General features: G+C 39.9%; 1 protein-coding gene across 1 annotated transcript in view; it reads right to left on the reverse strand.

The window, feature by feature from the left end:
• The window catches only part of TMEM132C (transmembrane protein 132C), a gene marked incomplete at both ends in the record, with an annotated part of 221,134 nt that extends 197,796 nt beyond the window's left edge, over nucleotides 1–23,338 (reverse strand). The window contains one exon of the mRNA XM_082324781.1: nucleotides 23,263–23,338. Coding sequence (XP_082180907.1) covers nucleotides 23,263–23,338 — 76 coding nt within the window. The remainder of the gene's footprint in view (nucleotides 1–23,262) is intronic.
• Between the last annotated feature and the right edge of the window lie 1,678 nt (nucleotides 23,339–25,016).

Below are 25,016 nucleotides of genomic sequence, written 5' to 3' on the forward strand. Positions count from 1 at the left end.
GCCCGACATCTTAAAAATCTATGGAATTATCCAAAGCCTTTCTGTTAAGCTAGTTCTAAGGATACACTCAGTTCCTCTCCTGCCCTGACATCATGCAAAGCAACTCAGGCAGCAGCTAATAAATCTAAGCCCCTGTGATGTATTTCATCTTCCACAGAAAGAAAAGATGGAGAGGAAACCAGAAACTAAAAGAGGATCTGAGGAAAATCTATTCATTGATCAGGGGAACAAGGGTACTAAATTCAGCTGGCAAACAGCAGCCTGGCAAAGGACTCATCGAGACCACTTCCGAGTGTACTATCACAGCTTTGTCCTGTATTATATCAGCTAACTCACTAAGAAGTGCAGCATGTTTTTATATGCACCCATCCAGCACTGCAATAGTCAGACCTTTGAGATCCATTTTTTTGATCCATTCAAAACACTATCCTGTACAAATCCAGACTCAGATTCTAAAATTTCTCAATGCCAAATACGTCATCTGTAATTGGCATATCGTAGTGGAGAAAGCCCCATGTTCCATAACAGAGGCAGTCTCACAAAGGCAAAGATGGTCACTTTCTTTTCACTGATCTCTCTAAAACAACTTACAGTAATCCCACATCTAAAAACAAAAAAAAATTTAGAAGCCATAAAACAAAGCAGCCTTTCCCCTGTACTACAGAGGATTACACATAAATTCAAGCACAGATTTGTTGAAGAGTGTGAAGGGGTTAAAGTCTGTAGAGAATGAGAAAGAAGGCTAAAAAGCACTACTGCAGTTAATGTTAAAAACATAAATTTCAGTTCATTTGTGCATTCAGAGGCATTCTGGTTTGAATTTCTTCACTGAAACTAGATGTCTTCACTGATCATCAGAATGCATAGACTGCAGCATAATCAGCTTGTCCTGGGCACAAGCTACAGCACACTTTGTGGCTACAAAGCATCTGAAGAAATTAGGGAATCTCAAAAAGGAAGCAGCTAAATGCATAAGCTGATGATTACTGAGAAACACAGCTTTCAGTGTTGAAATTGGGAAGGAGGATGGAAGAGGACAACAGCAGTTATGAATCCTGAGCAGTGTCACAGTATGAACACAATGATAAAAAAAATATATAATCAAGAGACAAAAAGCTTCACAGGGAATTAATGCTATCTAGTTGCTCTGTCATTGCATACAATCAAATAGATGTTATAATACCAAGACAGCATGTTACAGAGACAGCTGTAATAATTAGAGCTTTAACAAGCTCTAACACAAAACGCTACAACATGGCAGTGTCATGATCATCTTCACTCTCAAGCTGTCCAACTGAGAAGGGAGGTTGTGCTTATATTAGCTTATATTAGCACACCACTTATCTAGTTTCTAAAAGCAGAATTAAAACCTTCTGCCACGTGCTGACACCTGGCTGCTGTCCAAACTTGTACTTCATTTAGTATTATCACTGAAAAATGGAAGGCTTAAGCAAAACTGGAGGGAGATGAGAAGACAGACAGTTGCCCATTACTGTCAGCTCATTCCATGTGCCCACTCCTACAGCCTTAAAAAATTAACTTTACTAAATTCACCAATTTAGGCTATTGTCCCCAAAAGCTTATCACAACATCAATTCTGTGCAAGCAGCCTGGATGTAAATTTAATCTCAATGATGGATTTTCTGGGTCTGTAACACGTTTTGTGCATAACCAACATCCCTATAATGTATGTCCTGACTTCAGAAATCAAGATGAGCATTTTCTGGAAATGTGAGTCCCACATGTAGGCTTTGCATAAAGTTTCTAACATTGTTTCCCACCAACTGTCTCCTGCAACACTACTCCCATGCACAGAAACAAGTTGTTCAGCTCTGTCCCAGCTCCATCCAGTGATACAATGGAAATTGTTCACTCTAGGCTAGGCTGAGTGCACTAGCTCAGAGACAGGTAATGGTTTCTAGCTCCAATAGCTTTTTTTTTCCTTATCCATAGCATATCTGCTTCACTGTTAAATCCTCTTTCCTCTATACTCCCAGGAATGTGGGAAATTAAGTGGTAGAAGAAATACCATTTGACTAGTTTGTAAGCCTCCAACAGCCCTGTTTTCCTCATTTGAGAAGTTCCCAGAACCTTGCCAGAGCAGCAGTATTTTACATGCTAAGTCTAGCTAGATGACAGAAACATGAATATGGTGATTTGTTCATCAGTTTGCATACATATCCAATAAGGATAATATGAGAAAAGTAATGAACAAAGAACATAGCAGTCCATAAAAGAAAAACTGAAGAAAAGATTGAGCAGGCAGGGTTATGTATTTCAGCAAAGTTTCCTTCCTGTTTATTAAGTAAGAGAGACAGCTTTTCAGAAACCTTATAGCAACAGGGATTCTCATTTATTCAACATGAGCACAATGTAACTGCTGAAGACCTCTACCTGGGAGAAAGTATTTTTTTATGTCAAGACCAAAAAAAAACACCACACACTTCCAAAGAAATGAAAAGAGTTTGAAGGGAGGAAAAGAGGTTAAGAAGAATACTATCGTAGTCTGTCATAAACACATAATGGTCCTACACCAAGGGAAGGAAATCTCTTCCGCTCTCAGCTCTATGCTGTCAGACCTGCTAGATAACTTATTTCATGAAGCTATCACTTTGCAGTGGCCATTCCCATACCCTTAGAGATTCAGAAAAGAGCAGGACCTGCAAAATATGTACACCCCAACACCTCTTTCCATCAGGAATGCCATTGATGGAGAAAGGAAGGATAATAATAGCCAGGACTTAAGGTTTATCATTCTTTTGACAGTCAGAAAGTAAGCTTGAAGTGCACCCCTTTTATCCAGTCCCACCCTTTCTCTCACTGGGTCTGTCTAGTGCATGGGGGTAATTAAAGTATTTTATACCTGACTGACAGCCCAGTGCTCTGTGAGCTACAAGGCTATTAAAAGGCATGCATATTCTAGAAGGAATGTAAACAGAGCCATAGCAAAATATTCAGCCATCACCTATATCAGTATTCCTAAAAATCAGGAAACACTCTGCAGAACTTCCTTCCCCCCCTTCATTGATTTTTATATTAAAAATCATATCCAGTCTCAAGTGAACAAAGATAAGACCATGAAGGTTCTCATTTTCCTCTAAGCATCCAATTTGCTAACGCATTTTAGCTAAAATTCCTGCTTAGTCACGCCTGACACAATCTAGTCTTTTAGGCAAACATTCCCTCCATTCTATGTGCTATGGCTGCCAGCCAGTTTTTAGTTGATGTACCCAGTGTTTTTCTGCTTGTGTCCAAGCACAGCGAGATCTCTTAAACCTGCTCTCACACAGCAGTTTTATCCTTGCATACGCTCTCCATTTATAAACAAAGCATATGCATATTTATGTATAGGCAGGTTTAAATATGTGCACATTAATTTTAGAGATATCAAACAGAAAAACATCAGATCCTCTAACTCAGAGGATAACATAACAACTGTATGTCCTGAAACAAATAAATCTTTCTGCAAACAGCAAATGGGCGTTATTTTTTCACCCTGGAATTAAAGCTTTGTTGCAAGTTGATTTAAATGAAAAGCTTTGTCTCTATGGAAAAATACCAATAGAAGAATGTAATAATCATTTCCATTTAAAAAAAAACCCACACAAAACAAAACACAAAACCAAACAACTTTTAAGGCTTCTACAAAAGGAAAGTGAAAGAGGGATAGACCCAAACCTTCTGATTAGACATCAGCCTCAGAAATTCTGTCACCGAAAACACTGTTCAGTAGCATTTCCTTCTCAGATAACTTCTTTAAAACCCAGTGAGTTCTGTCTAAGATCACAGACAAGATTTTTGTCAAACAAAAGGAGAAAACATGCTCAATGCTTTGGTCTACTAACTGATCACCGTTCTCACTACCAGGTCCTGCCTAATTTAGCTAACTACTCAGTCTTCATATTAAGGGCAAGAGTGGGCTAACGCGTTCAGAAGGAAAGAAAAGAAGAAATAAATTTTTTCCTGTTACCTGCAATAGTGCTCTTTGGATGGTGGATGGCAAATTGGCTTCCAAAAAAAATTCCGCCACATCTGTATAGGCAGGTGGGAATTGGAAAGCAATGGCAGAAAGTTCAGGAAGTCCAACTCACAACCTGCTCTCACTGATGCTGAGGTGAAACTCTTCTGTAGCAGGTAATTCCACTGGAGTCAAGAAAAGCTGGGAAAACTTCTCAGCCCTTCAGGCCACCAGTAACAACTTCTACTCCTGGTACAATACGGCCATGCCCTGTTCCTCTCGATACTCGGGAAAAACATTATATCTCAGTTCTCTTCCTGTGCTATTCTTAGGTTTCTGATGCCTGAAGCTGCAAGCATATCAAGTTTCCTTAGGTTGAAAGAGCACTGTGAATGCCTCCAAACATTTAAATCTTTCTTCTCTTAGAAGAGCAGCAAGTCATTTCTTCAATTGTGCCTGCTCAAGGTTTTTCCAGAAATGCAGCAGAATGGCTCCTGCTATGGAAACTGTTAATTGTTCCCCAAAACATGATTAATTTCTGAGTGATTGTTTTAAGATAGTTGGTCCATTGCCTCAGCTCTAATTACATTTCTCATGTCAATTAATTAAAACCATGCTAAATGAAATGCCAGTTTTTATTTAAAGTTTAGGGGAAAAAAAAATCATGGGATACAATTAGATGTTACCAGACGTGATCTCAGCAGGTTTTCAATTATTCTATGTATAATAGGTCCCTAATTCAATACAAAGCTGTAATTAAGAATGTAATTAACTTGTGGCATTCTACTGATGTCATACACCACAAGAACACATAATGAGCTACAGTTTTCAGTGCAGAATCCTTAATGGATTGGTCTGTTTCATTGAGAATGAATTAGGTACATAAAAATAATTTACTATGGGAACTTGGCCAACATAACAGCCACATTTAAAAAACAAGAGCCAATAAACTTTGTCCTGTCAAGGACAATCTGGCCAGAACCCAGATCTGCACCTGGTACCTGTGGCATGGAATTGGTGGACTTACCTTCATAACTATCAGAGAGCTCACTGGCTGTATCTACACAGCTCTTGAGAACAGGTCTAGGGATTGGTAAGAAGCACAGCATGTTTGCAGATGTATCTACTTATAATCTGGATGTGGGCAGCCTGTCTGGATAGGAATAGCAGCAAATTAAGCTGCCTGATGTTGTTTTGATGATATACTCAGCTGTTCTATGTACACAGCAGACAGAGTCCCATGTGCTTTGCAGATCATCTTCCAGATGAAGAAGAGCTTCTGGGTTCTGTGTCTGCATTAAAAATTCTGGATTTCAGTCTGGGTTTTATAATATACCACGATACATCCAATCTCCGTGCTATCACACCACTCACTAAACTTATGTGAAACCCTCCAGGTCTCTTCTGCTTATTAAAGGAAAGCTCGTGCTTCTGTAACACAGACTGTACTGCTGTGCTGTCTAAATCAAAGACTCCTGTTCTCAGTTTCAATTATTTGAACACCAACATTTCCTTAGATTTTTTTTTTAATAGATGACATTTAAGGGGAAAAAAGTGAAAGAATAAGATACATTTCCTGAGGAAACTAAAACAAGTTCCAGAAACAAGCCATCAGAACTACAAATAACTGGTCTAGGTTCACACAGTGAAAACAAAAGAGCCTAGAATATATTTCTTTTTCTTTCAAGTAAGCCCTCTTGCAAGAAGGGGATGAGGATAAAAGCCTGATTTATCAGCTAAGGAATCTCCTGCACTGTAGTTTGCTGGTGATATATAAGTAAACAGATGAAAATATAATCATGTAAGGCACAGATAAGCACTCTAGGAAGTATCCAGGAACTCTATAGCCATTGAATAAAATTCTGAGTCTTAAAAGAAAAAAAAAAAAAAAAAAAAAAGACATCCCTGTTTTTCTTTCTCTCTAAACACTTAATATTTCCCTCTCTTTTGGAAAAAAAAACCTGAAGTCATCAATGCAGTGTCTTATTACCCTATTCCTGCTACCTGCTGAAGGAAGTTAGCACTTTGACATGAAAAGAACAAAGTTTTATTTTGTAAGCTGACTGTTAAGGAACCTCTTTGTACAACAGACAAAACCATCCTCAAAACATTAACCACTACATTCAAAAAATCTGTAAATAGATTCTCCCAACTCCACTCTTAACAGCTTAATTAGCAGGAATATTTACAAAGATCTTAAAGGAAGTCTGACTGCTTTCATTGTAGGAACCCAGAAAAAAGTTTAAATGAAGACCTTAAAAATGCATCAGATGAAAAACTGGGAGAGGTTGTTGTAGTATTCTTATCAAACACACGGATCAGTACCATTCTTGACCTTGAACATGCTCAGCCTTTTCTGCAATGTCTTGAATCCTCATTCCCTGCAAGCTGCAAGGAACTTTTAGGGGATTCTATAGCATCTGAAATCTGGTGAGGGAAAAAATATTTCTTCTGCATGCAGCGTGACACAATGGAATGCAATAAAGATTAATTCCATTAAATCTATGCATTTAACTTACGTTCTCCTTCGGCACTTCCTACAATCAAGGAAGAAACAAGGATGCCTCCAGAAAAAGTCAGGAGTCAGATCTCAATCACTATCCAGTGCTGTCCTTCAAGCATAGAACTGTGTCGTCTTCTTCTAAAATAAAGTAGCTCCTAAATATCATACCACAGTTGGTAACTACAATCAGCTGAGAAGAGTCCACTAACTGACCTGCTCTAAAGATAACTAAGAATTATTACAGAACAGCAGCATTAATTGAACTTAAAGTTAGTAAGTCCCAGCCACTGCACTGCATTAGCTGCAAGTCCAATACCAAGGTGACCAAACTTGGCAAAATCAAGCCTTGAGCTGCAGCTTTGACATCTGTTGCCACAGGGTCCAATTCCATTCAATCCTAGCTTCTCAGGCTACACCCATGAAAAGCCATTATCATTTTTCTTGCAGGTCAGTAAAGTTACACAGGTAAGAGACAAATAAAGTTTTATCATTTATTTGTGTATAGTTTCTGCTGCTCTATCTCACCTGAAAGCTACTGAGAGCAATCTTATAAAAGTGTTCATAAATCAGAGATACTTCTACAACAACTCAGAGCACACACAGCAAGTCATAAATGTGACTTTAGGGTCACGTTTAGTCCTTTTAGTTTGCAGGGGAACATCGCTTTCATTTTCTTTTTTTCCTGCACTCTGTTCAAAGACCTAATGAAAAGCAGCCAAAAAGTCGCAGGTTCTTCTTCCCATGACTTTTATGGTTGGTAAATTTTCAAAACGTGCACTGTTCCAAGCTGGTCGCATTGTGGGTCCACCACCATCCCCTACAGATGTGCCAGGTATTCTAACATCCCTCCACTGAACCCTTCACTTCCATTTTCTTTTGTTTCCTCACAACTTCATTCTCCTGTGATGAACTGTCAGCTAGTGAAATGGAAACACACACTGACCTATCCTACATCAGGACATTAATCACTTGAATGTCACTAACATAAAAATGTTCTTGAATTCATCTATCCATGGAGGATTTTTTCCTCTAAGTAGTTATCACATACAGACATGTTCAAAAGTTGCCTGAGAAACCTCTTTCCAATCATTTCCTCTTTTATCATACCAATAAACCTGATCCAGATGCTGTCTTTATATATGTTGCTAACGCTATCAGTTTATCAAAATGGAACTGGTTGAATTAATGGCCTTAATTAACAGTAAAGGTTCTTTGAATCACAAGATGTCTCTTTCAGATCAAAGTGGCACAGAAAGAGTCTGAGTTCAAATCTATTCCCATGTATCCAGGGTCCTTCTTTAGGATTCTTACTCTCTTTCCACAGCTCAAGATGTTGGCACTTCATGAATCAATCTCAAAGGATATTAAAAGCAGCAGGAATAGCCTACAATGAGCCAGAAGGTTCCTTCACAAAAAAGAATGTGAAGTTTGCCAAGGAAAGTACTAAAAAAAGTAATAAGGAAATCCAGATTTAAACTTAATTCATCCCCACATACATATGCATTAAGATACAGCCTTTAATGACATATTATTTCTTCCAGAGAACTTCTGCCTAAGGCTGACAGAATGGACAGCTGCTCACCATTTCTTTGTCATTATGTATAACCCTATGCATTAATTCAAGACACAATATTTAAGTGTTGCACTGAATTATTAAAATTCTGATAAACTTTTTATGCAGCTTATCATGATGCTATGCAGAACACTTCAGAAATATTAATACATTTACTTACACAACACTTTTCTGGAACAGAATTTTCTATATTTTAAAAGGGTGAACTGCAACAGCAAAATTAATAACTACACTCAGAAGCATCTGCTAATACAGATGCCTAATTTAGAAAACCTGTGGCCTGATTTTCTGAAGAGTACAGTATTAGTGTACGTTCTGAGCAAATCTCTTGCTTACATTAGGGACAGCTATAAAAAAAATATGAAAGCATAATAAAAATTTGCCTTTTTGCCCAAGCACAGTGCTAACTCTGTAGCAGGAACAAGAACGGAATATAATTCCCCAGAGCGTTGCTAAACTCCTTTTTATCTTTCTACAATCTTTGCTCCTTCCATGAAACACAAGTTAACCTGCAAACTTATCCAGCATGTCTGGCCACAGCAAGTAAGGATAAAGGAGGGATTCAGAAAACGGAGTCCTGAATGCCAAGGGAAGTTTCTGAGAGGTAACATAAGATGCTTAGAACCAGCTATCCTCTGTCTGTCTTCCTTCTGCAGTTTGAATTTGGCTCATGAGGACAACCTTGTGGCCTTTGAAGGGCTATTAAAAATATGTTTAGGATGCTGTCACCAACACCGAGTATGAAAAACAGTGACAGCCACAGAGGCTGTTTGTACTCAAAAATGCCGAAGTTCCTCTCTGTATAGATTCAGAAGTTAAACTCATGCTGAGCCTGTTACATCTACACACCTTCCAGCTTCTGTAACAAATGAAGCAGAAGTCCACAGACAATAACCTCCTTCAGTACAAAAAACTGGGATTTTTTCCCAGGAAGCTATCCATCCTGTGTACGAAATGAGACAGCAGTCCTGTAGATAACCACCTGTTCCTTAACCCTTGTCATGCCGAGATTGTTTCTTCCTCCTTTTCTGCATGAAACAGAATAGAGGAAGGAGGCATTCTGAGAGCGCGCAAGAGCCTCTGTGGCTCTGCAGCTTTTGCCCTGGAAACTGGGCCCATGATGGCTTATGACAGTTAAAGAGGAACATACCCAAGAAAATCCGTATGCAGCTCTGGTATCTAAGATGCAGTGTGCTCCACAAAGACAAGATTCTCAGAATAATGCTGCTGCCACCCTCTCAATTCTGCATTAAGAATAGACTAAACCCAATTTTCAGACTTAGAAGTCTGGCAACTTTGAATAGATTTTTCATGGAATTAGACCAAGAGCTATACAGCTTCAAAAAATATTTTTATCCCCTTTTTTATGTGCCTTTTTTAATGTAGGGACATGTTTGCAGGAGTTATCTGCAGTCATGAATCTTACTTAGTAAAAATGAATACTAGCATTCATACATCATCATCACTTCAGAAAGAGAGATTAAGGAAAACACCATCTATCTTTGCCTCTAACAGTGAAAATCACAGGATTTAACCCAACTAGAGCTGCTCATGGAAATGATTCTAGCTGGCTAGAACTCAGGATTTCTAGCTGGCTTTGTTCTCAGAAACAACTGAACCACTTCACAGAAACTTTCCCAAATGAGTCAAAATATGCAAGCATGGAAAACTTCAGCTAAAACTGTTACAGCTTGAGAAAGTAACATTTTACAAGGGTATTATAGTGAAAAGTGTTGAACACAATCTAGATGTGATTTTGTGATTTTCTAATATACAGATATCTGCCACTTTTGAGATAGAAAATTGTGGTTAAACTAATTTTTAAACTATCAAGTCAAATAAAAAAATTTACTGCACTTCCCTGACTTTTTTCAATATAACACTGATCCATTAGGAAATATCACATATGCAATGAATTAGACCACAGACCTTTCATCTCAAACTGCTTTGAAATGTTGCTTACTAAACCCACTAGAGTTCGTTTTTCCAATGAAGAAAGATTTCTTCACTAAGTCTTCACATTGTGAATATACCATATGGTTTGCATTTTCTGTTTCTTCAAAACAGTTTCCAAAAAGCTCGCACTGATTTCATTTTCAGTTAAGTGGAGCTAAAATCTAAAATGTGGTGAGACAAATTAAAAATTAAAAGGTATGGGGGTGTGGTGTGGGGTGAGTGTCATTCACCCTGCACTTATGTAGAGTGCTATTTACTTTTGTGCCATGTTAGTATAGAATTTAAATCTCAATAGAAACCCAAGTATATTTCAAAGATTATTAGAAATTAACAAAATCACAGGCTGGCAACCCAAAGCTCACTTTCTAAGAGGGTGGAAAGTTGGGTGACATATACAAGAGTATCAGCTTTCAATAACCAAATCCACAAAACAGAGCACAGGTAACAGAAGACAGAGCTTTCCAGCTATGTCCTTTAACGCTTAATGCACAGAAATACTAACTGGTGTGTTTCATTATTTTTCAAGTTTTGGGGATTTTCTGTTGTGTGTGTCCAACTTCAGTCACGTATATCCAGATTCATCCTATGTGACTGAGGCATCAAAACATGGACATCACTTGTCCAAGACTCTGATGATGGAAGAATAAAGGCCCTTTTGGAGTCAAAACATCACATCAATCTGAATCACCCTCTGGAAGCATTTCTTACTCTTCTGTGATCATAGGAACATGGAGTAATTTAGGATCTTAACTTACATACCTATGTTAGAGTTTGAATTTGGGATGGATTTCCAAAAAGTACTGACCACTTAACAGAAGCTACAGGCCCATCTACTCTTTGAAAAATAAGTCTATATGGGTTAAATTAATCTCACCTATACTTATGATGCTATAATATCAGCATCTGTGTACAGGTAAGTTGTTGTTCCCACCACGGTCAAAGATATAGACAACACTTTCAGTTGAAATCCAGAGAGCAAATCACCTCACCCTAAAGCAGACATCTACATTTGGGCAGATGAATCACCCTCTTGAACACCAAAGACCATTAACTAGATCACCAATAACAATAACTGGAGCAATGATATTGACACTCCAAAAATCAACTAAGTTTTAAGCCCCAACCACCAGTAAGAACTAAAACATCCAAACTCTATAGTTTACTAATGAAAATATTGTCCTTTCTTTCCACCTCCCACCCCCCCTTTCATATACTCACCTATATCAGGTGGAAAGAATACTAATATTTAGGAGTACTCAGCATTAGATGAAGACAGAAAGCACTACACGAACTATTATTTGACAAAGCCATAGATGAAATGAACAACTGCTATGCTGACAAAACTTCCATCAAAACATCTAATCTTCTCTCTGCCTCTGGAAACTCTGTGCAGGGCTACTGTAAGACACAGGGCAGAATAACTGAAAATTCTGGTTATGTATTATGAGGTTAGTTTTCACTCCCAAAGAAATAAGTAACCAAGGATAAATATATTTAAAATGCCTCTACTTATAACAGCCAAATAATCTGGATTAAATGTACTTTAAATTATTTGAATGCATGGACTCAGATGAATTGTTTTAAACATCCTCCTATGAAGGATGCTGAAATAGAATTATTTAAACTGCACCTATCACTTATAAGCATAGACTAATTAGCAGAAAAAAGAGAGAGATTTCCAAAATCACTTCAACTCTGACGGGTTCTAGCAGTGCCAAATTACATCTGGCATCCTGAACTAGCTGCCCTCTTCCAGCAAAGGAATATGCAAATGCTGTAAAAGAAGAATTCAAACAAAACTATTCTTTGCCTGTGAATAGCGCTACAAATGTCCTCTTCATCAAATCTGTCTCCCTTCATAGGAAGGGAAATTGCATGGTAAAATGAGGTAGACTGAAGACACTTTACCAAGCAACCATGAATTGTTAGATATGTAGAGAGCAATATATATGTGGGTTGGTATCTTGATGAATAGCAAGACTCCTACTGAAACAGCAGAACCAGGATTTCACTTGCAATACGCAGGGCATGACAGAGTGCCCACAGAGCAGAATTTGCTTCATTACAAAGGAGCTAGAACTTGAGCAGCTAACAACTTATGCCAGTGTCTTGGCAGTTATTCACATACAGGTTCTAACACTAAAATCCAATTTTTAATTTCAGAGAAGTCCACAGTCATAAAATAATGAACTACAAAAAGTCAAGAGAAACTAATAAGCACTGGTGACCCAAGGCTTCAATTTGACATACTCTTATTAAATGATAAATGAAGAGAGTAGGTGCAAGAGCCACAACGTACAAAAAAGGTCAGAACATTCCTCAAGTTTAAGTGGGTTTGGACCACTGTTAGTTTGATTCAATATACAAAGTTGAGAGATCCATTTCAAGGCCTAGGTCAGGATCCAAACTTTTATAGGCACTCGGAACAGTAGATTCAACTCCAACTTTACACATCTGTACTACTGACAAAAGTGGTTCCTTTTCCTCTCCCCAAATAAAACAAAACCAAATCAATATAAGTACTCATCAAATAAACTATTTGCATTTTGTGACTTTCCTCAACAATATTACCTAAAGGCATAATTTTTACCTCAAACCAGTTCTGACATTACTGCACTACATTATCATGTTTAAATGTCATCTGATGATTTCTATTAAAGTGCCACAGTTCTGTCACTATAGCTAATTTAATTCTAAATGAATTTTCAAAACCAAGACTAAAGTTCAATGGAAGCCTGAAGCTTTGAGGACTTGTGAAGCTTTGAGCATGAAATATAGCGATATCCAACTTTAATCTGTGAAATAGCCAAGGCAACACCATGAATCTATGGTTCTCTGAATAACAGCATAATGTAATAAAGGCCTTCCAGATGGACATTGCACTATAGGTGTTTCCAGACCAGCATTTGTCTTAAGACCAATCAGCATCCTCCTTTCATCTCCAGACTGCTTGTGACACTCCAAAGGAAAAAAAGAGACTATACTAATTCCATTGTGTCACAGACAATTGGAAAAATTCCTTCTAGTAGCTTGCTAACATTCCAAAGCACAACACATAAGTCATATTTTCATATTGATTCCATAAGCTATGAGCATCTCCAGTGAATTGCTGGGTACCATCATGTGATACTGATCTTGTATCAGAATGGTTTTATCCCCTGGGTAAAAATGAAACAGCAATAATTAATTCACATTACTATCTCATCAGTTGCAGATATTATTGTAAAAAGAACTTGCAATTTTATGCCAAAGAAAACATTTTTCTACCCACATTATGGTAACAAAAAGGTAATCAAGTGCTACAGTCACTCCCATTTTACAGATGAACAAATTAAGTCTGAGAGGTTACCTAAGCATTCACATTTGCACATACAGCTGGAGAGAGAATTAAAGAAAACAGGGGACCCTACTTACAATTTCTTGCTCTTCCCATTAAAAAAAAGCCCTTTTCTCGCCAAGATGGAATGACAAGAGGGCATGCTAAACAAATATACGGGAAGAGAGTTCCCTATTTCTGAATTCTTTTAACAGATTTCCTTCTGAAATTGTCAATGGGATGATTATGAACAACTGAAGCACAAAGGCATTTAAAACAGTATGAGCTCAATAGCATCTCTCAAAAGACTGTCTTTTTGAACACCTATAAAAGATGGAAAATATAACGATTAGTCACTCTGCCAAACAACACAATTTTTTTAATAGTAAGCTTTGTCATCTAAGACACTAAGATTTGAAGATATACAATAAAGACATACCAAGATAGAAACAAGAGACCCAGTCAAGAATAATCACAAACTCATGTAATGTCACATCAGCTTTCCCAAGAAGCACAGGCTTTACACTTACGTTAGGCATGTGCAGCTCCCTTTGGCTATCAGTGCCAGAGCATGTCACAGAAATGCTCTGAACAAGCATTTTATAGCACAGATGCTGGCTCCAGAAAATGTGGAGCCTTTTCTAATTGTGCTAGCCATACTCTGCACAACTCAAGACCAAATCTCAAATTACATCTACACACACAGAGAAGCATCTTTTCTGTCTGAACAGTTTAATACTGCACACCTGGAGCTGTGAAACACATCAAGTTTCAGAGTACCCACCAGAAGAGCAAAGCAAATAAGAAATCCTAAATTAAACTCATCATTGAAAATGCAAAAATATGAGGAATTACAACCTACGGTTACTAGGAAGTATGACAAAAGTGTAATACAAATTGTTCCTCTACAAGTTTTTACATAAATCTGTTGCAAAATTGAAACCCTCATGAGTTTTCAGGCTAGTACTATTCACAAGCGGGTATCTACCCTCACTAAGAGGCAGCCAAATTCAATCTCCGTCTTCCCTGATGTTCTGATCAGTAAAAATTAACAGGTATGAGAATTCAATACTATATTACTTTCTCCACAGTATTTATTTATTGTATTTGCTACTTTGTATTTCATGCCAGCAGAGTGATAAGTCATTTGATTCCACAGAGCAGAAACAAACATTCTGGCTCTTTCTACAGAGATACGAAATTAAAAAGAAAAAAACACCATAACAAGTAATGCAAAAATGAATCAGGTTTGAAAGAATAAAGATGGATAAGGCGTAATGACTTTCTCCACCAGCACATACACACCACCAACCGAGCAAACACTGGAGATGCGTGTACATAACAAACAGGCTGTAACAGCCCAGTAAATACAGGTCACTGGTCAGATAGGTTTCACTGTCTCAACACAAGTCTAATGGCATTGTACAATGATTCACAGTGTAATTTAGCTTCAGACAAGAAGAATTAATATCATTAATTAAATCAGAAAACAGTTGGGCCTGACCCCATACCCACTGACAGCAATGGGAAGGTTCTACCTGGTTACAACAGGCATTGGAGTGGGAGACATTACAGCAGGCCTGCGCCCCACCTGTCCAACTCTACTTCTCCTCCATATACAACACATCATTACTACCAAGGCATTTCTGCATCCCAGGCTCTGGGGGAAAGGGAAAAGAAAAAAAAAAACATACTCTAGCAGCTGTGCACTTCTATACCTATTTTGTTCAAGCCTGAATCCTTTTTTCCATCAACACAACTGAAATCCATATATGCTCCCCAATATATTTCTGCTCATTTTGTCACTCCAGTTCTAGTCTCAGCTTCATGAGATGTTCCCTTACACAACCTTGATCTTTCCTCAGTGTTCCTCCCCGAAGGTTCCTGTCTTTCTGCAAACCTTCATCCTCACTTTTTCCTTTACACCACCTTCCATAGTCACTCTTCCCCCAATTAGTATTCTTCTTCCTTAACCAGCAAGCCTGACTCTCCCTCCCACCTGTCCCCCGATTCTTGTCTTTGCCAACGTTCCAAATGCACTTTCCTGCACCATTCTCCTTTTGCCCGTTTCACTCCCCATCTTAAGCTCCAGCTTCATCCTTTCTTTATTCCAATTAGGCAGTTTCCTCTTCCAGAAATCTCCCCTGCAGCTAGGGAAGAGGATGGAGCATAGAGAGGACAAGGATGGACACTGTCCCTAGCCACAGGTCTTATGCTTTTCCCAGGTCAGACTTCTGCATTGAAGATCTGTAATTGCAAGGAAAGTAGAGCTCATCCTGACATGGCATATGCCCAATGCATAGCAATTTTCATAGAATTTAGCTGTAAGGACACATCAAGTCCTTCTTTGTCATAAGCAAATTCATTCTTTCAAATGCTGCTAACTTGACATGCCATCAAATCAACCGTGGACTGTTTTCTCAGGAATCTCACAAGTCTCCTCCTGGAAAGTTTCATCGGGGTATCACTGCTTCTCAAAGAACAGGTCAGCAACTATTTTTAAACAAAGGAAAATCCACAGTTCCACACACACACACTAGTTCTGTTCTTGTAAACCACTGAACTCTTGGCTGAAGTTTTGGAAAAGAAAAAAAATTTGTTCAATCTGAGGCAGATGCCTGGCATGGAATATTTTAGCTGAAACAGTTAATGGTTGGAGAATTTATAAGAAATTAAAACCAAACTCTTTTAATGGCAATTCTAATACGAAGCAGTGCTACCAGTCCTGTTTGTAATAACAGTGCAAGAAAGTTGGGGTTTAGGGCTTTTTTTTTATTGGGGGTGGTGGTGATGGTGTGTATTTGGTTTGAGTTCAAGAAAATAGTTTTATCTTAAGCATCAAAAAGTGCATTCTACCTGAATGAGGAAATGGTGATACATTAATGTAAGCCTCACTTTTATTTGTTCAAAATGATACAGAATCAGCAAAATGAGAAAAAACACCCAATACAGAAATCGAAGCTGCATAGTTTACCAAGTGCCTCATGTTCTCCAACCTCTCAGTGTTTAATATCCTGCATTGGATATATAATGTAAGCAACTCCCATAACAATCTCTTTTTTTAACTATAGTGTCCCATGAACAAATTAAAGCTACCACCGCAAGTGCTACGCTGCAATGCCGTCCTTGTTTTAGCTGTCCCTCCCCCACTCAGGCCCATCCTCGTTTTTGCTTATACAAGCAGTAAGTCGATCCCAAGGTGATACAAACTTACCCTTTTATAAAAAGTATTTTATGTGCTTTATCTCCCTGAAGCAGCTTACAGAGGAATTAGAGGCATGCCAGAGTTGGCACAAAAAGAGGGTTGCTCAGTTTGGGAGAGGGCAGAAACCTGGCAGCATCAATTTACATTGGCTCAAGCTGGTAAGGAACGGCACCCTCAGGCAATACAACTGGTTGGAAAAAGGAATTTCACAAGGATAGAAACTAACATTTTGAAGTTCTTTCATTCTCAATCAGAAGAAAAAAAAAATTGTTATGTAAAGTTAAAATGCTTTTCAAAAGTCATTTGAAAAGATTTGTCATTCCATAGCAGTTACAAAGAGCTGGTTCATTTTTTTAATATCAAAACAATATTATAGAAAAATACTAATGATGTGCTGTATAGAGTATCTATGCTATTATCAGTCTGCATTTGAATACATTTACTAGAATTCAAAATAATTATTTTATGTGAAATAGCTAACTTCACAAAAAATATTATCTAAGTAAACTTTAGATGCAAGCACAATTTAAAAAGTAAATTGTTTTGTAAATTGTATCAGTTTCAAAACTATTTTCAAATGGAGAACTGCTCAGTTGAAAAATTTTATCAAGCAGAAAAATACAGCAATTACATAAGTAACAACATTAGACATATTGGTAGATATATTTCAACATCTATACTCTGTGATTGCATGTTGCAGTTAACAAGCAGAATCTAATGGACCAACCTCTCTGTTTCATCAGTATCCTGGGATATCAGCTTACCTTTTATTTACTTAAGATTTCCTCTTCAGGCACAGAGAAACTGACTTCTAGATGTGCTCAGGAGACCATTAAGGATTTGTTCATCCAAAAGCATAAACTTTGTTCAAGGTCTTTTTTCATAATTAAGCAAGCTTCCCCCCCTTTACATTCTTATTTAGCTTCAAAGTTTTCATATAACTGTCGAATTCCTAACCACTGTTTTGGGGATTCGTGTTTGCTTCGTATTATTGAAAAGAGCAATTCACTTACATTCTCCCCTTGCAGCAGGTTTGTGTTTCCTGATCTTAAAGAGGAACATACAACTAAAAGCATCAAACACACAAATTCTGGTAGCAACAGACATATATGATAAAAATATTTAAAAATTCACACTGTCCTTCTACAAAATTGTAGAAACTTTATAACAATTGTAGGAGAAAATGGAAAACATTATGTGAGAATAAATAATTAACAAAAAAGGCATTTGACCTTACACATGACACTTGCAACACTAGCAGATGGCAAAATCAAATAAAATCCTTACTGCAGTAAATAATAAAAGAAGTGCCCACTTAAGGAGACTTGCCTAGCTGTTTACATCTGTCAAGCTGCTAAAACTGCACAGTTGTAAGAGAACGCTTTTGATAATGACAGTGGAACTCCGATTAGCATGGTCTGTGTTATTCAAGCAAAAGAAGTGCCAGAAAAAGTTGTCTCCAAGCCCAAAGTTACTGACCCAAGATGTCAGTGATGCAATAGTAAGACATTAGCACATTTCTTAAGTGTAGTGGCAAAGAATCACTTAGTCAAAGTGTACTTCCCTAAAGAAAAGTTTGTCTAATTGACCACTGCTGCAAAGATGCCTGTAATTTTAGTGATGGGGATGACACTTTGTTTATGGAATTCAAGCTCAACAGATTAATATGCTTTAGAATAGGAAAGAAAATAGAAGAGTAGACTCACTGGGTCATTTCACTAGATACAGTTGAAAAGAAAAACGGTGACCTGAGGCTGTGTATTGACCCAAAAAAATGTGAACAAATAGATAAAGAGCGAGTATTTCCATTTGCTAACTAAAACAGACACAGGCACTACTGGACTGAAATTATTTCCAAAGCTAGATGCATCCGCAGGCTTTTACCAGATACCTCTAAGTGAGGAGACTGCAGAAGCTATGAACTTTCAATGCACCATTTGTCCGTCCCTGTTTCAAAGGGGTCACATCTGTCACTAGAGCCTGAGCCAGTCCACAGAACACAAAACAGTACAACTGCTTGAAGAGCTGAACACTGTGAAACTGTTTTGCTAGGGTACTGAGTCTGTAAGGAAGACTGAATAAAATGTAAAGGACTCAGGCCTGTAAGAGCAAGTCAGGACAAGAGTTTGAACTAGACAAAAGCAAGTTTTCTGGCCAGAAAGTTATTGCATATCACTATGAAGGACAGAGCATTCAATTTTCAGCCAAACACCTTAAGTTAACACCTTACAGTATCACAAAATATTACCTGTATTTGTATCGCTGTAGTGTTTAGATACTAAGCAAATAAGAAGGTCCCACTGGACAAAGTGGCCAAACCAGGATCAAGTCTTTCACCAACGAAATGACAATCACAGTAGATGAGAGACAGGGAGAGAAAGAAGGAAATGACTGTGAAAACAGCAAGACAGTGGTATTCCTGACAGTAGAGACAAGGTCTGATTCCTGCTACACGGCTTTCCTTTCACTAAATCCTCTTTCCTCAAACCTAGCCAGTATACAGTAAATGTATCCTTCAAACTGATGGACAAGTATTATTTTAAGTCACCCACAGTATGTGTTTGCTTTCTCTTGCATCCTCAGTTGAGCTTTTTAATATCTGTATTAGACGATTTTCAACTACTGTCTTCACATACTTAAGTTCTCTCAACTTGTTGCCATTTTATTTTTACATCTTTTATCATAACATGCTTTTTGTCTCTCTCAAAATAGCTAGGACACATCTAGTGGAGCCTGCCAGATGTGAACTACTGCCAAAATCTCAGTGTAGCAGCACAAACTGGCATGCAGCATATGAGTAAATCAAAGGGTTTAACCAAAGCCTTGAAGAAAACCGGGATTCACCACAAATCTCTGACACCTCTTCAATGGCGTGATCATACTCTGAAGATTTCAAACTTTCATTTACTTATTTGTCTCTTGACTAACTGCCTTAAACAGGCATGACCCTAACCACAGTTACGAACAACAGCTCAGAGAGCTGTTGAAAACTCTACCCAGGAAAGTCTGTATGCTAACACTTCTAGCAAATTTGCTCTTATTCATGGAGTTTCTAGCTATTCCTTACAAGCCACCTTTCCAGTGGTGCTGAACTACTGCTTTGTCAGTAGAGTTTAAAAAGAAAAACACAGAACTTTAGTTCCCAATTCTCAATAAAATCCCCATCCTTTCACCTCAATGAACAGTTTGTCAATACTTACTAATATTTAGCCATTTAAGAGAACATAACAGTGTGCTGTTTATTACTGCATTTCATACAAATACTTAGCTCCCCAATTCAAGAGCCAGACATATTTACGCATTAGAAAAGCAATCACAGGTATGACATTTTATATCACACAGTCATGCATTTAGAAGCATGCTTGAACAGACATTTCTAATATAACTGCTGGGTATTTTACTAGGTAAGTACAGTCTCTAATAAACTTGAAGATCTACTACCAGATATGAAAAGAAAGTAAATTAGAATATTAATACCAAATTAGAATATTAATAGCACTATCTCCATTTTGAAAGTGTTATATCCAGAAGAGAGATTAGCCACTTATAAAACTCCATGCAGTTACAATTTAACATAATGCAAGTCCCTGCTGTGTTCTTAGCTAGCACTAATGCAATGAAATTAAGAAAAAGAAAATTTAGGAAGTTTTCCATAACACTAGGGTATGCCATGCTATTGAACTTTCAAAATAGATATAAAAAACCTCACTGCTTGAACAACTTAAAATTGGAATGAAACCATATTCAAAATAAAGAGCCTCAAGCAGTTTCCACATCACCGTAACTAAAACAAGGACATATCGCATGATTGTGGTATAAAGAAGAGCAGAACCAAAGCAGGTGCTACACCACCATATGGATGCACAACTGTGTTTGCATTTGTGTTCAAACACTACTTAGGTATCTAAAATTCTGGTAACTCCATGCACCTTTAACATCTGCTCATGTTCAATACTTTCTTGCATATATGTATTTCTTGTGCAAACGAATCAATCCTCTAGCTGTGCATCCTTAAACTCTTTTTCAGGACTTACTAGATCCTGTATTTCCAGTTTCTATGGTTCTCGTTTTAGTTCACGGCTAATATGAAACTGAGGATTCCCAGTTACCTATGCATTATACAATAAAGTAAATATGTACATTTGTGTTCGCATTTATGCTCTGATTCAAGAAAACAATTTAAAAAAAAAAAATCTTACTTCAAGCTCATGAATACCTCCTCTTGGCTATAAAGAGGCTTAAGCACATGCATTAGCACTTTGCTGAAAAGAGGTCATTTCCTGAAAGGAATATATATACACTTGGGATTTACTTATGTAAATATGATTTCACACACATACTCTCCACCTAGGGAACAGGCATCCAATAATTGGTATGTAAAACATGTGCTTTTACCTAACTGCAAGAGCACTTTTGCACACTGACTTTTTATACATCCTGGTCTGACTAGAGGCATGGCTTAAATTAAATGCCAAGCTTCTTTCTTGAGATTGAATCAATTAACATTATTAGCCAGATAATAACCACAGCATAATGGCACACCAAAGCCTAAGGCAACGTTTCAGGAGAATTTTCTTAGAAATTCAGGCCTGATAGGAGATGCTAATGAGTTCAGAGAAGTAAATATAGCTCTTTAAATAGCAAATGACAACTTGTCTATAATAGTAAGTTTCTCAGCACATTTACAAACGTTTTCGCTTGCAAGCTATAAAGTGACTTTCATTTAGTTGGACTTTAGCTCTCAAGAACAATCACTATCCTAACACGCCGACAAAAAGAGTGCAAATACACAAGGGAGCGCAAATGAAATGCTTGTTAAGGCCTCACAAGGAAACCATACAAACACCTTATTTAATAAGTTTAATTAACCAGCTCTTTTCTAAATCAAACTGCGCCCAGCAATGCTGAGAGGCAAATTCCCTGCTCAGAAGCTCTGCTTTTCTTCACTGAAGGAAAGTAATATTTTCTCTTTTATTCGCAGGGAGCACAGTCCAGAAACCCCCAGCAGCTGCTGCGAGCAGTGGCACCACTACTGACTTTTTTACAGCATGGCTGAGTCAATGCTGACCCAGGTTCCAGCAGAGAGAAACGGCTTAACGAGGTTGGGCTGTTTATAACCTCTCACTGTAGCACTTTCTCCCACCCTTAAGAAGCAGCATAACCTATGTATTTTTCACTTATAAAAATATTTTCAGATAGAAAATGCCCATGTATCAGTGCCTAACATTATATTAAGTCTAATGCAAACGCTTATTAGAGAAGATGCATTTGTGACTGTTAAAGCTGCATGGCAGAAGAGACACGCTGCCCCAGAAAAATGCCAGACCCTCTTTACAAGTCTTAATCTCGTGCAGTTTCTGAAGGTGAGCATGAGGCTAATATAATTCTCACCTCCAGGCTGCAGCAATCAAAACAGAAACCTGTATTTTAGATTCTTCACATCAGCGCTTTCAGAGCATGTCGAGTCACTGGGATGTCCATTAATTTTAATGTACTATATTAAAATGACCGGCATTAAGAGGCCATGCAATTTTCTGCCAAGTACTTTGTTTTGCCTACCGATCAGGGTGGGAAAAGTCACTTTATGAATTGCTACTGATTCCGCCCTTGCTTCACTCTTGAGATACTTCTGTATATCTCACGGCTGCCTCTACAATCAACTACCCTGGGAGAGAGGTTGACAGGACAGGACCAAACCAAACAGTGAAGAGTCTTATTAGTAATCTCATGTCAGTCAAACAGCACCACTAATACCAACAGGATAAAAGGCGAAATTATTTTTTTTTAATTCCTAGGGATGGCAACAACAGCAGGAATTGCAGAGAGCTTAACAAGTTTCTATCCCCCCCCATTGGGGAGAAGGATATGTTTTTAGAAAATATCCACAACTATCACAGTCTGAGCAAGAAAACAAGGAGTGTTGAGACATGGCAGTCACCCACTATTCTGCACAGAAATCCCTGTTTGGATCATGCACTATTTGCATTCCTGAATCACTTTAGAGAAGGTTTGCCTTTATCAAAGGGACTCTGTCACCACAGAAGTTCAGCAATGAGAAAAAACGGCAGATCATTCAAATGACCTCTCTGCTAAGACAAACCTGTTCCTCAGCTGTCCCTCTAAACAAGATAACAAGCATCTTGTCCACTCCAGGTAATAGGGCTCCTATCCAGTCTCTAGAGCTACCACTGCACAACTCCAATATAATTTAAAGGACGCTATTCCTAAACACTGTCATTGTACTCCTGGTGCCTCTTACAGCTTTCACCGCTCCCCATATTCTGCTCCAAGCTGGGACTGGGACACCCTCTCCCACAGAGAGGATCCCTTTAACACAATTAAATTTGTAAAATTTAATTTAATGTTTGTAAACATCATCATCGTTGAGGCAGAAAGAAAGGAAACTTTTCTTGTTTCTCATTTTAGTCAAATGCAAGCTTGCAAGGTTTCCTACCATTCCAATGGGGGGGGGGGGGGGGGTTAAAACAGCAGAGAGAGACAGAGGCAGGATTTAAAGAAAAAGAAGAGGCAAGGGGAAAAGGAGGAAGGAATAATTTAGTTCACACGCCGCTACGGTGGAAAACAAGCCGCTTGCTTAAGGAGTTCAAGTCGCTGCCCGACTAGCTGCAAACCAGCCCAGCGCACTGCCCGCGATCAACTGGTGACTCCGCTCGCTCCAACAGAGAGCCCCAGCCGGCTCCCCCCCGCCGCAGCCCCGCCAGCGCCCGGCGACAAGTGCCTCCCCGCTTACCTCCGCAGAGCAGGGCTCCGAGGAGCAGGCTGACAGCCGGGCAGCGGCGCCCGCCGCCGCGGGCAGCCCCCGCCATGCTGAGGAGACGGGGACACGTCCCGGGCGCGGCTCCGGGGGGCTCCGCCGACGCCGCTAGCTCTCCCCGCCCGCCGCCCGCTGCGGGCGCGCCATCGCCGAGCTTCACACGCACACCTCGCTCCGGAGCGCCGCTCAGCCCCGCGGCGGGCTCCTGCCCATGCCGGCTCCGCTCCCTCCCCTCAGCCCCGCGCCTTCCTTCTCCCCTCCGCGCCCTGCCCTAGCGCCGGCGGGCAGCGCCCATGGCGGGCTGAGGCTGACGGGCGCCCCGGCACCGCCGCGCTCCCCGGGCAAAACTTTTCAAGCGGGCGAGCAAAGGGCGGGGAAGGTCCCGGAGCCGGCGGGGCTGGGTCGTCCGTCCCCCGCTGAACCCGAGCGGCCGCGGCTCCAGCCGGCTCCGCTTCCCGAGCCTTTATCTCGGGGCCGGCGGCAGAGGCGCGCAGACACACTTTCCCTCAGAGGAGGGAGGGAGGGGGAAGGGAGGGGGGACCGTTGAGCTCGAGCCGGCGGCCGTTGGCGCTCGCGGCGGGGGAGGGGGGCGGGGGGAGCCCTACCTACGGCCGCCCTCAGCGCGGGGCGGGAAACGCTGAGGGGAAGGAGACCCTGGGCGGCGGCCGAGGGGAGGGAGGGCCGCCCGGCACCGAGCGGGGGAGCGGGACCCGGTGCGGGTCCCCTGGTGCTGAGCTCCCCCCCCCGCCGCGGGAGGAGGCTGATGAGGTGAGACGCCGGCTCAGAGCGCCCGGGCTGCGAAGGGAGGAAGGACTTTTGCAAAGGCGACGTGACAGGAGAGAGGGGAGCCCTGCCTCGGGGTGCGAGGCGGCCAGGGTGGGGGCGCAGGGCAGAGATCAGGGGAGGGGCGCGGGAAGGAAGGGACCACGGGCGCGGCTGGCCCTGAGGAGAGGAGCAATTCCCCTCGGGCATGAGGGGCCACCACTGAGTGACCGCCCCATTTCTGCACTCCTGCTTTCTCAGGTCCAGCTGTAGAGCAACATATATTAAAAATAGAAAACCAAAAGAAAAGAGCCTTACCAAAACAGGACTCTTTATTGTGCGCATATGCTTCCCTCCAGAGAGGGAAGCCCGCTGCAAGCCCTAAAACAAAGAGAACAGCTTGGCTCACCTGCATTTCACCCAGCTCCAGCCCTGTCATTGCCTCCTCATTCTCTTTTTTCTTCTTTTCCTTCTGCACACTTCTTCAGTTCCATCTTCTAAACATAATTCACAGGCCATATTTTTACTTCTATTTTACTTTGATGTTTTCACTTGGGTATCCTGGATAACTTCAGCTGGCATCTCTTCCTCCTTCTTGTGGCAAAAAATGTAAATTTTTGTGACCTTACAGTAAACATACTTTTAATAAGCTTCACTACAGCTGTGGCATACAGCAAGCAAGCAAGAATCGAGTATCTGAAATATGTTGGTGTAGTAAGTATTGAGTACAGAAATCACCTAAGCAGGGAAACAACCCCCCCACCCACCTTACAATGCAGCAATGCCTTAAAATGGTGACTTCCTTTCCAACCTGCTGCTTTTATCCTGAGAAATTAGGCTCTGATCCTTCTTCAGGCAAATATTCACAGCCAGTCCGCTATGGCTGGCTAATCAACCAAAATCAGTGAGGTTCTCTCCATCTGTGGTTGGTTACTGAAACAGGTGTCAAAGTTTATCATTAGATATCA

The sequence above is a fragment of the Platalea leucorodia genome (genome assembly GCF_965183815.1).
Source record: "Platalea leucorodia genome assembly, chromosome: 12".
In the NCBI taxonomy this organism is placed as follows: Eukaryota; Metazoa; Chordata; class Aves; order Pelecaniformes; family Threskiornithidae; genus Platalea; species Platalea leucorodia.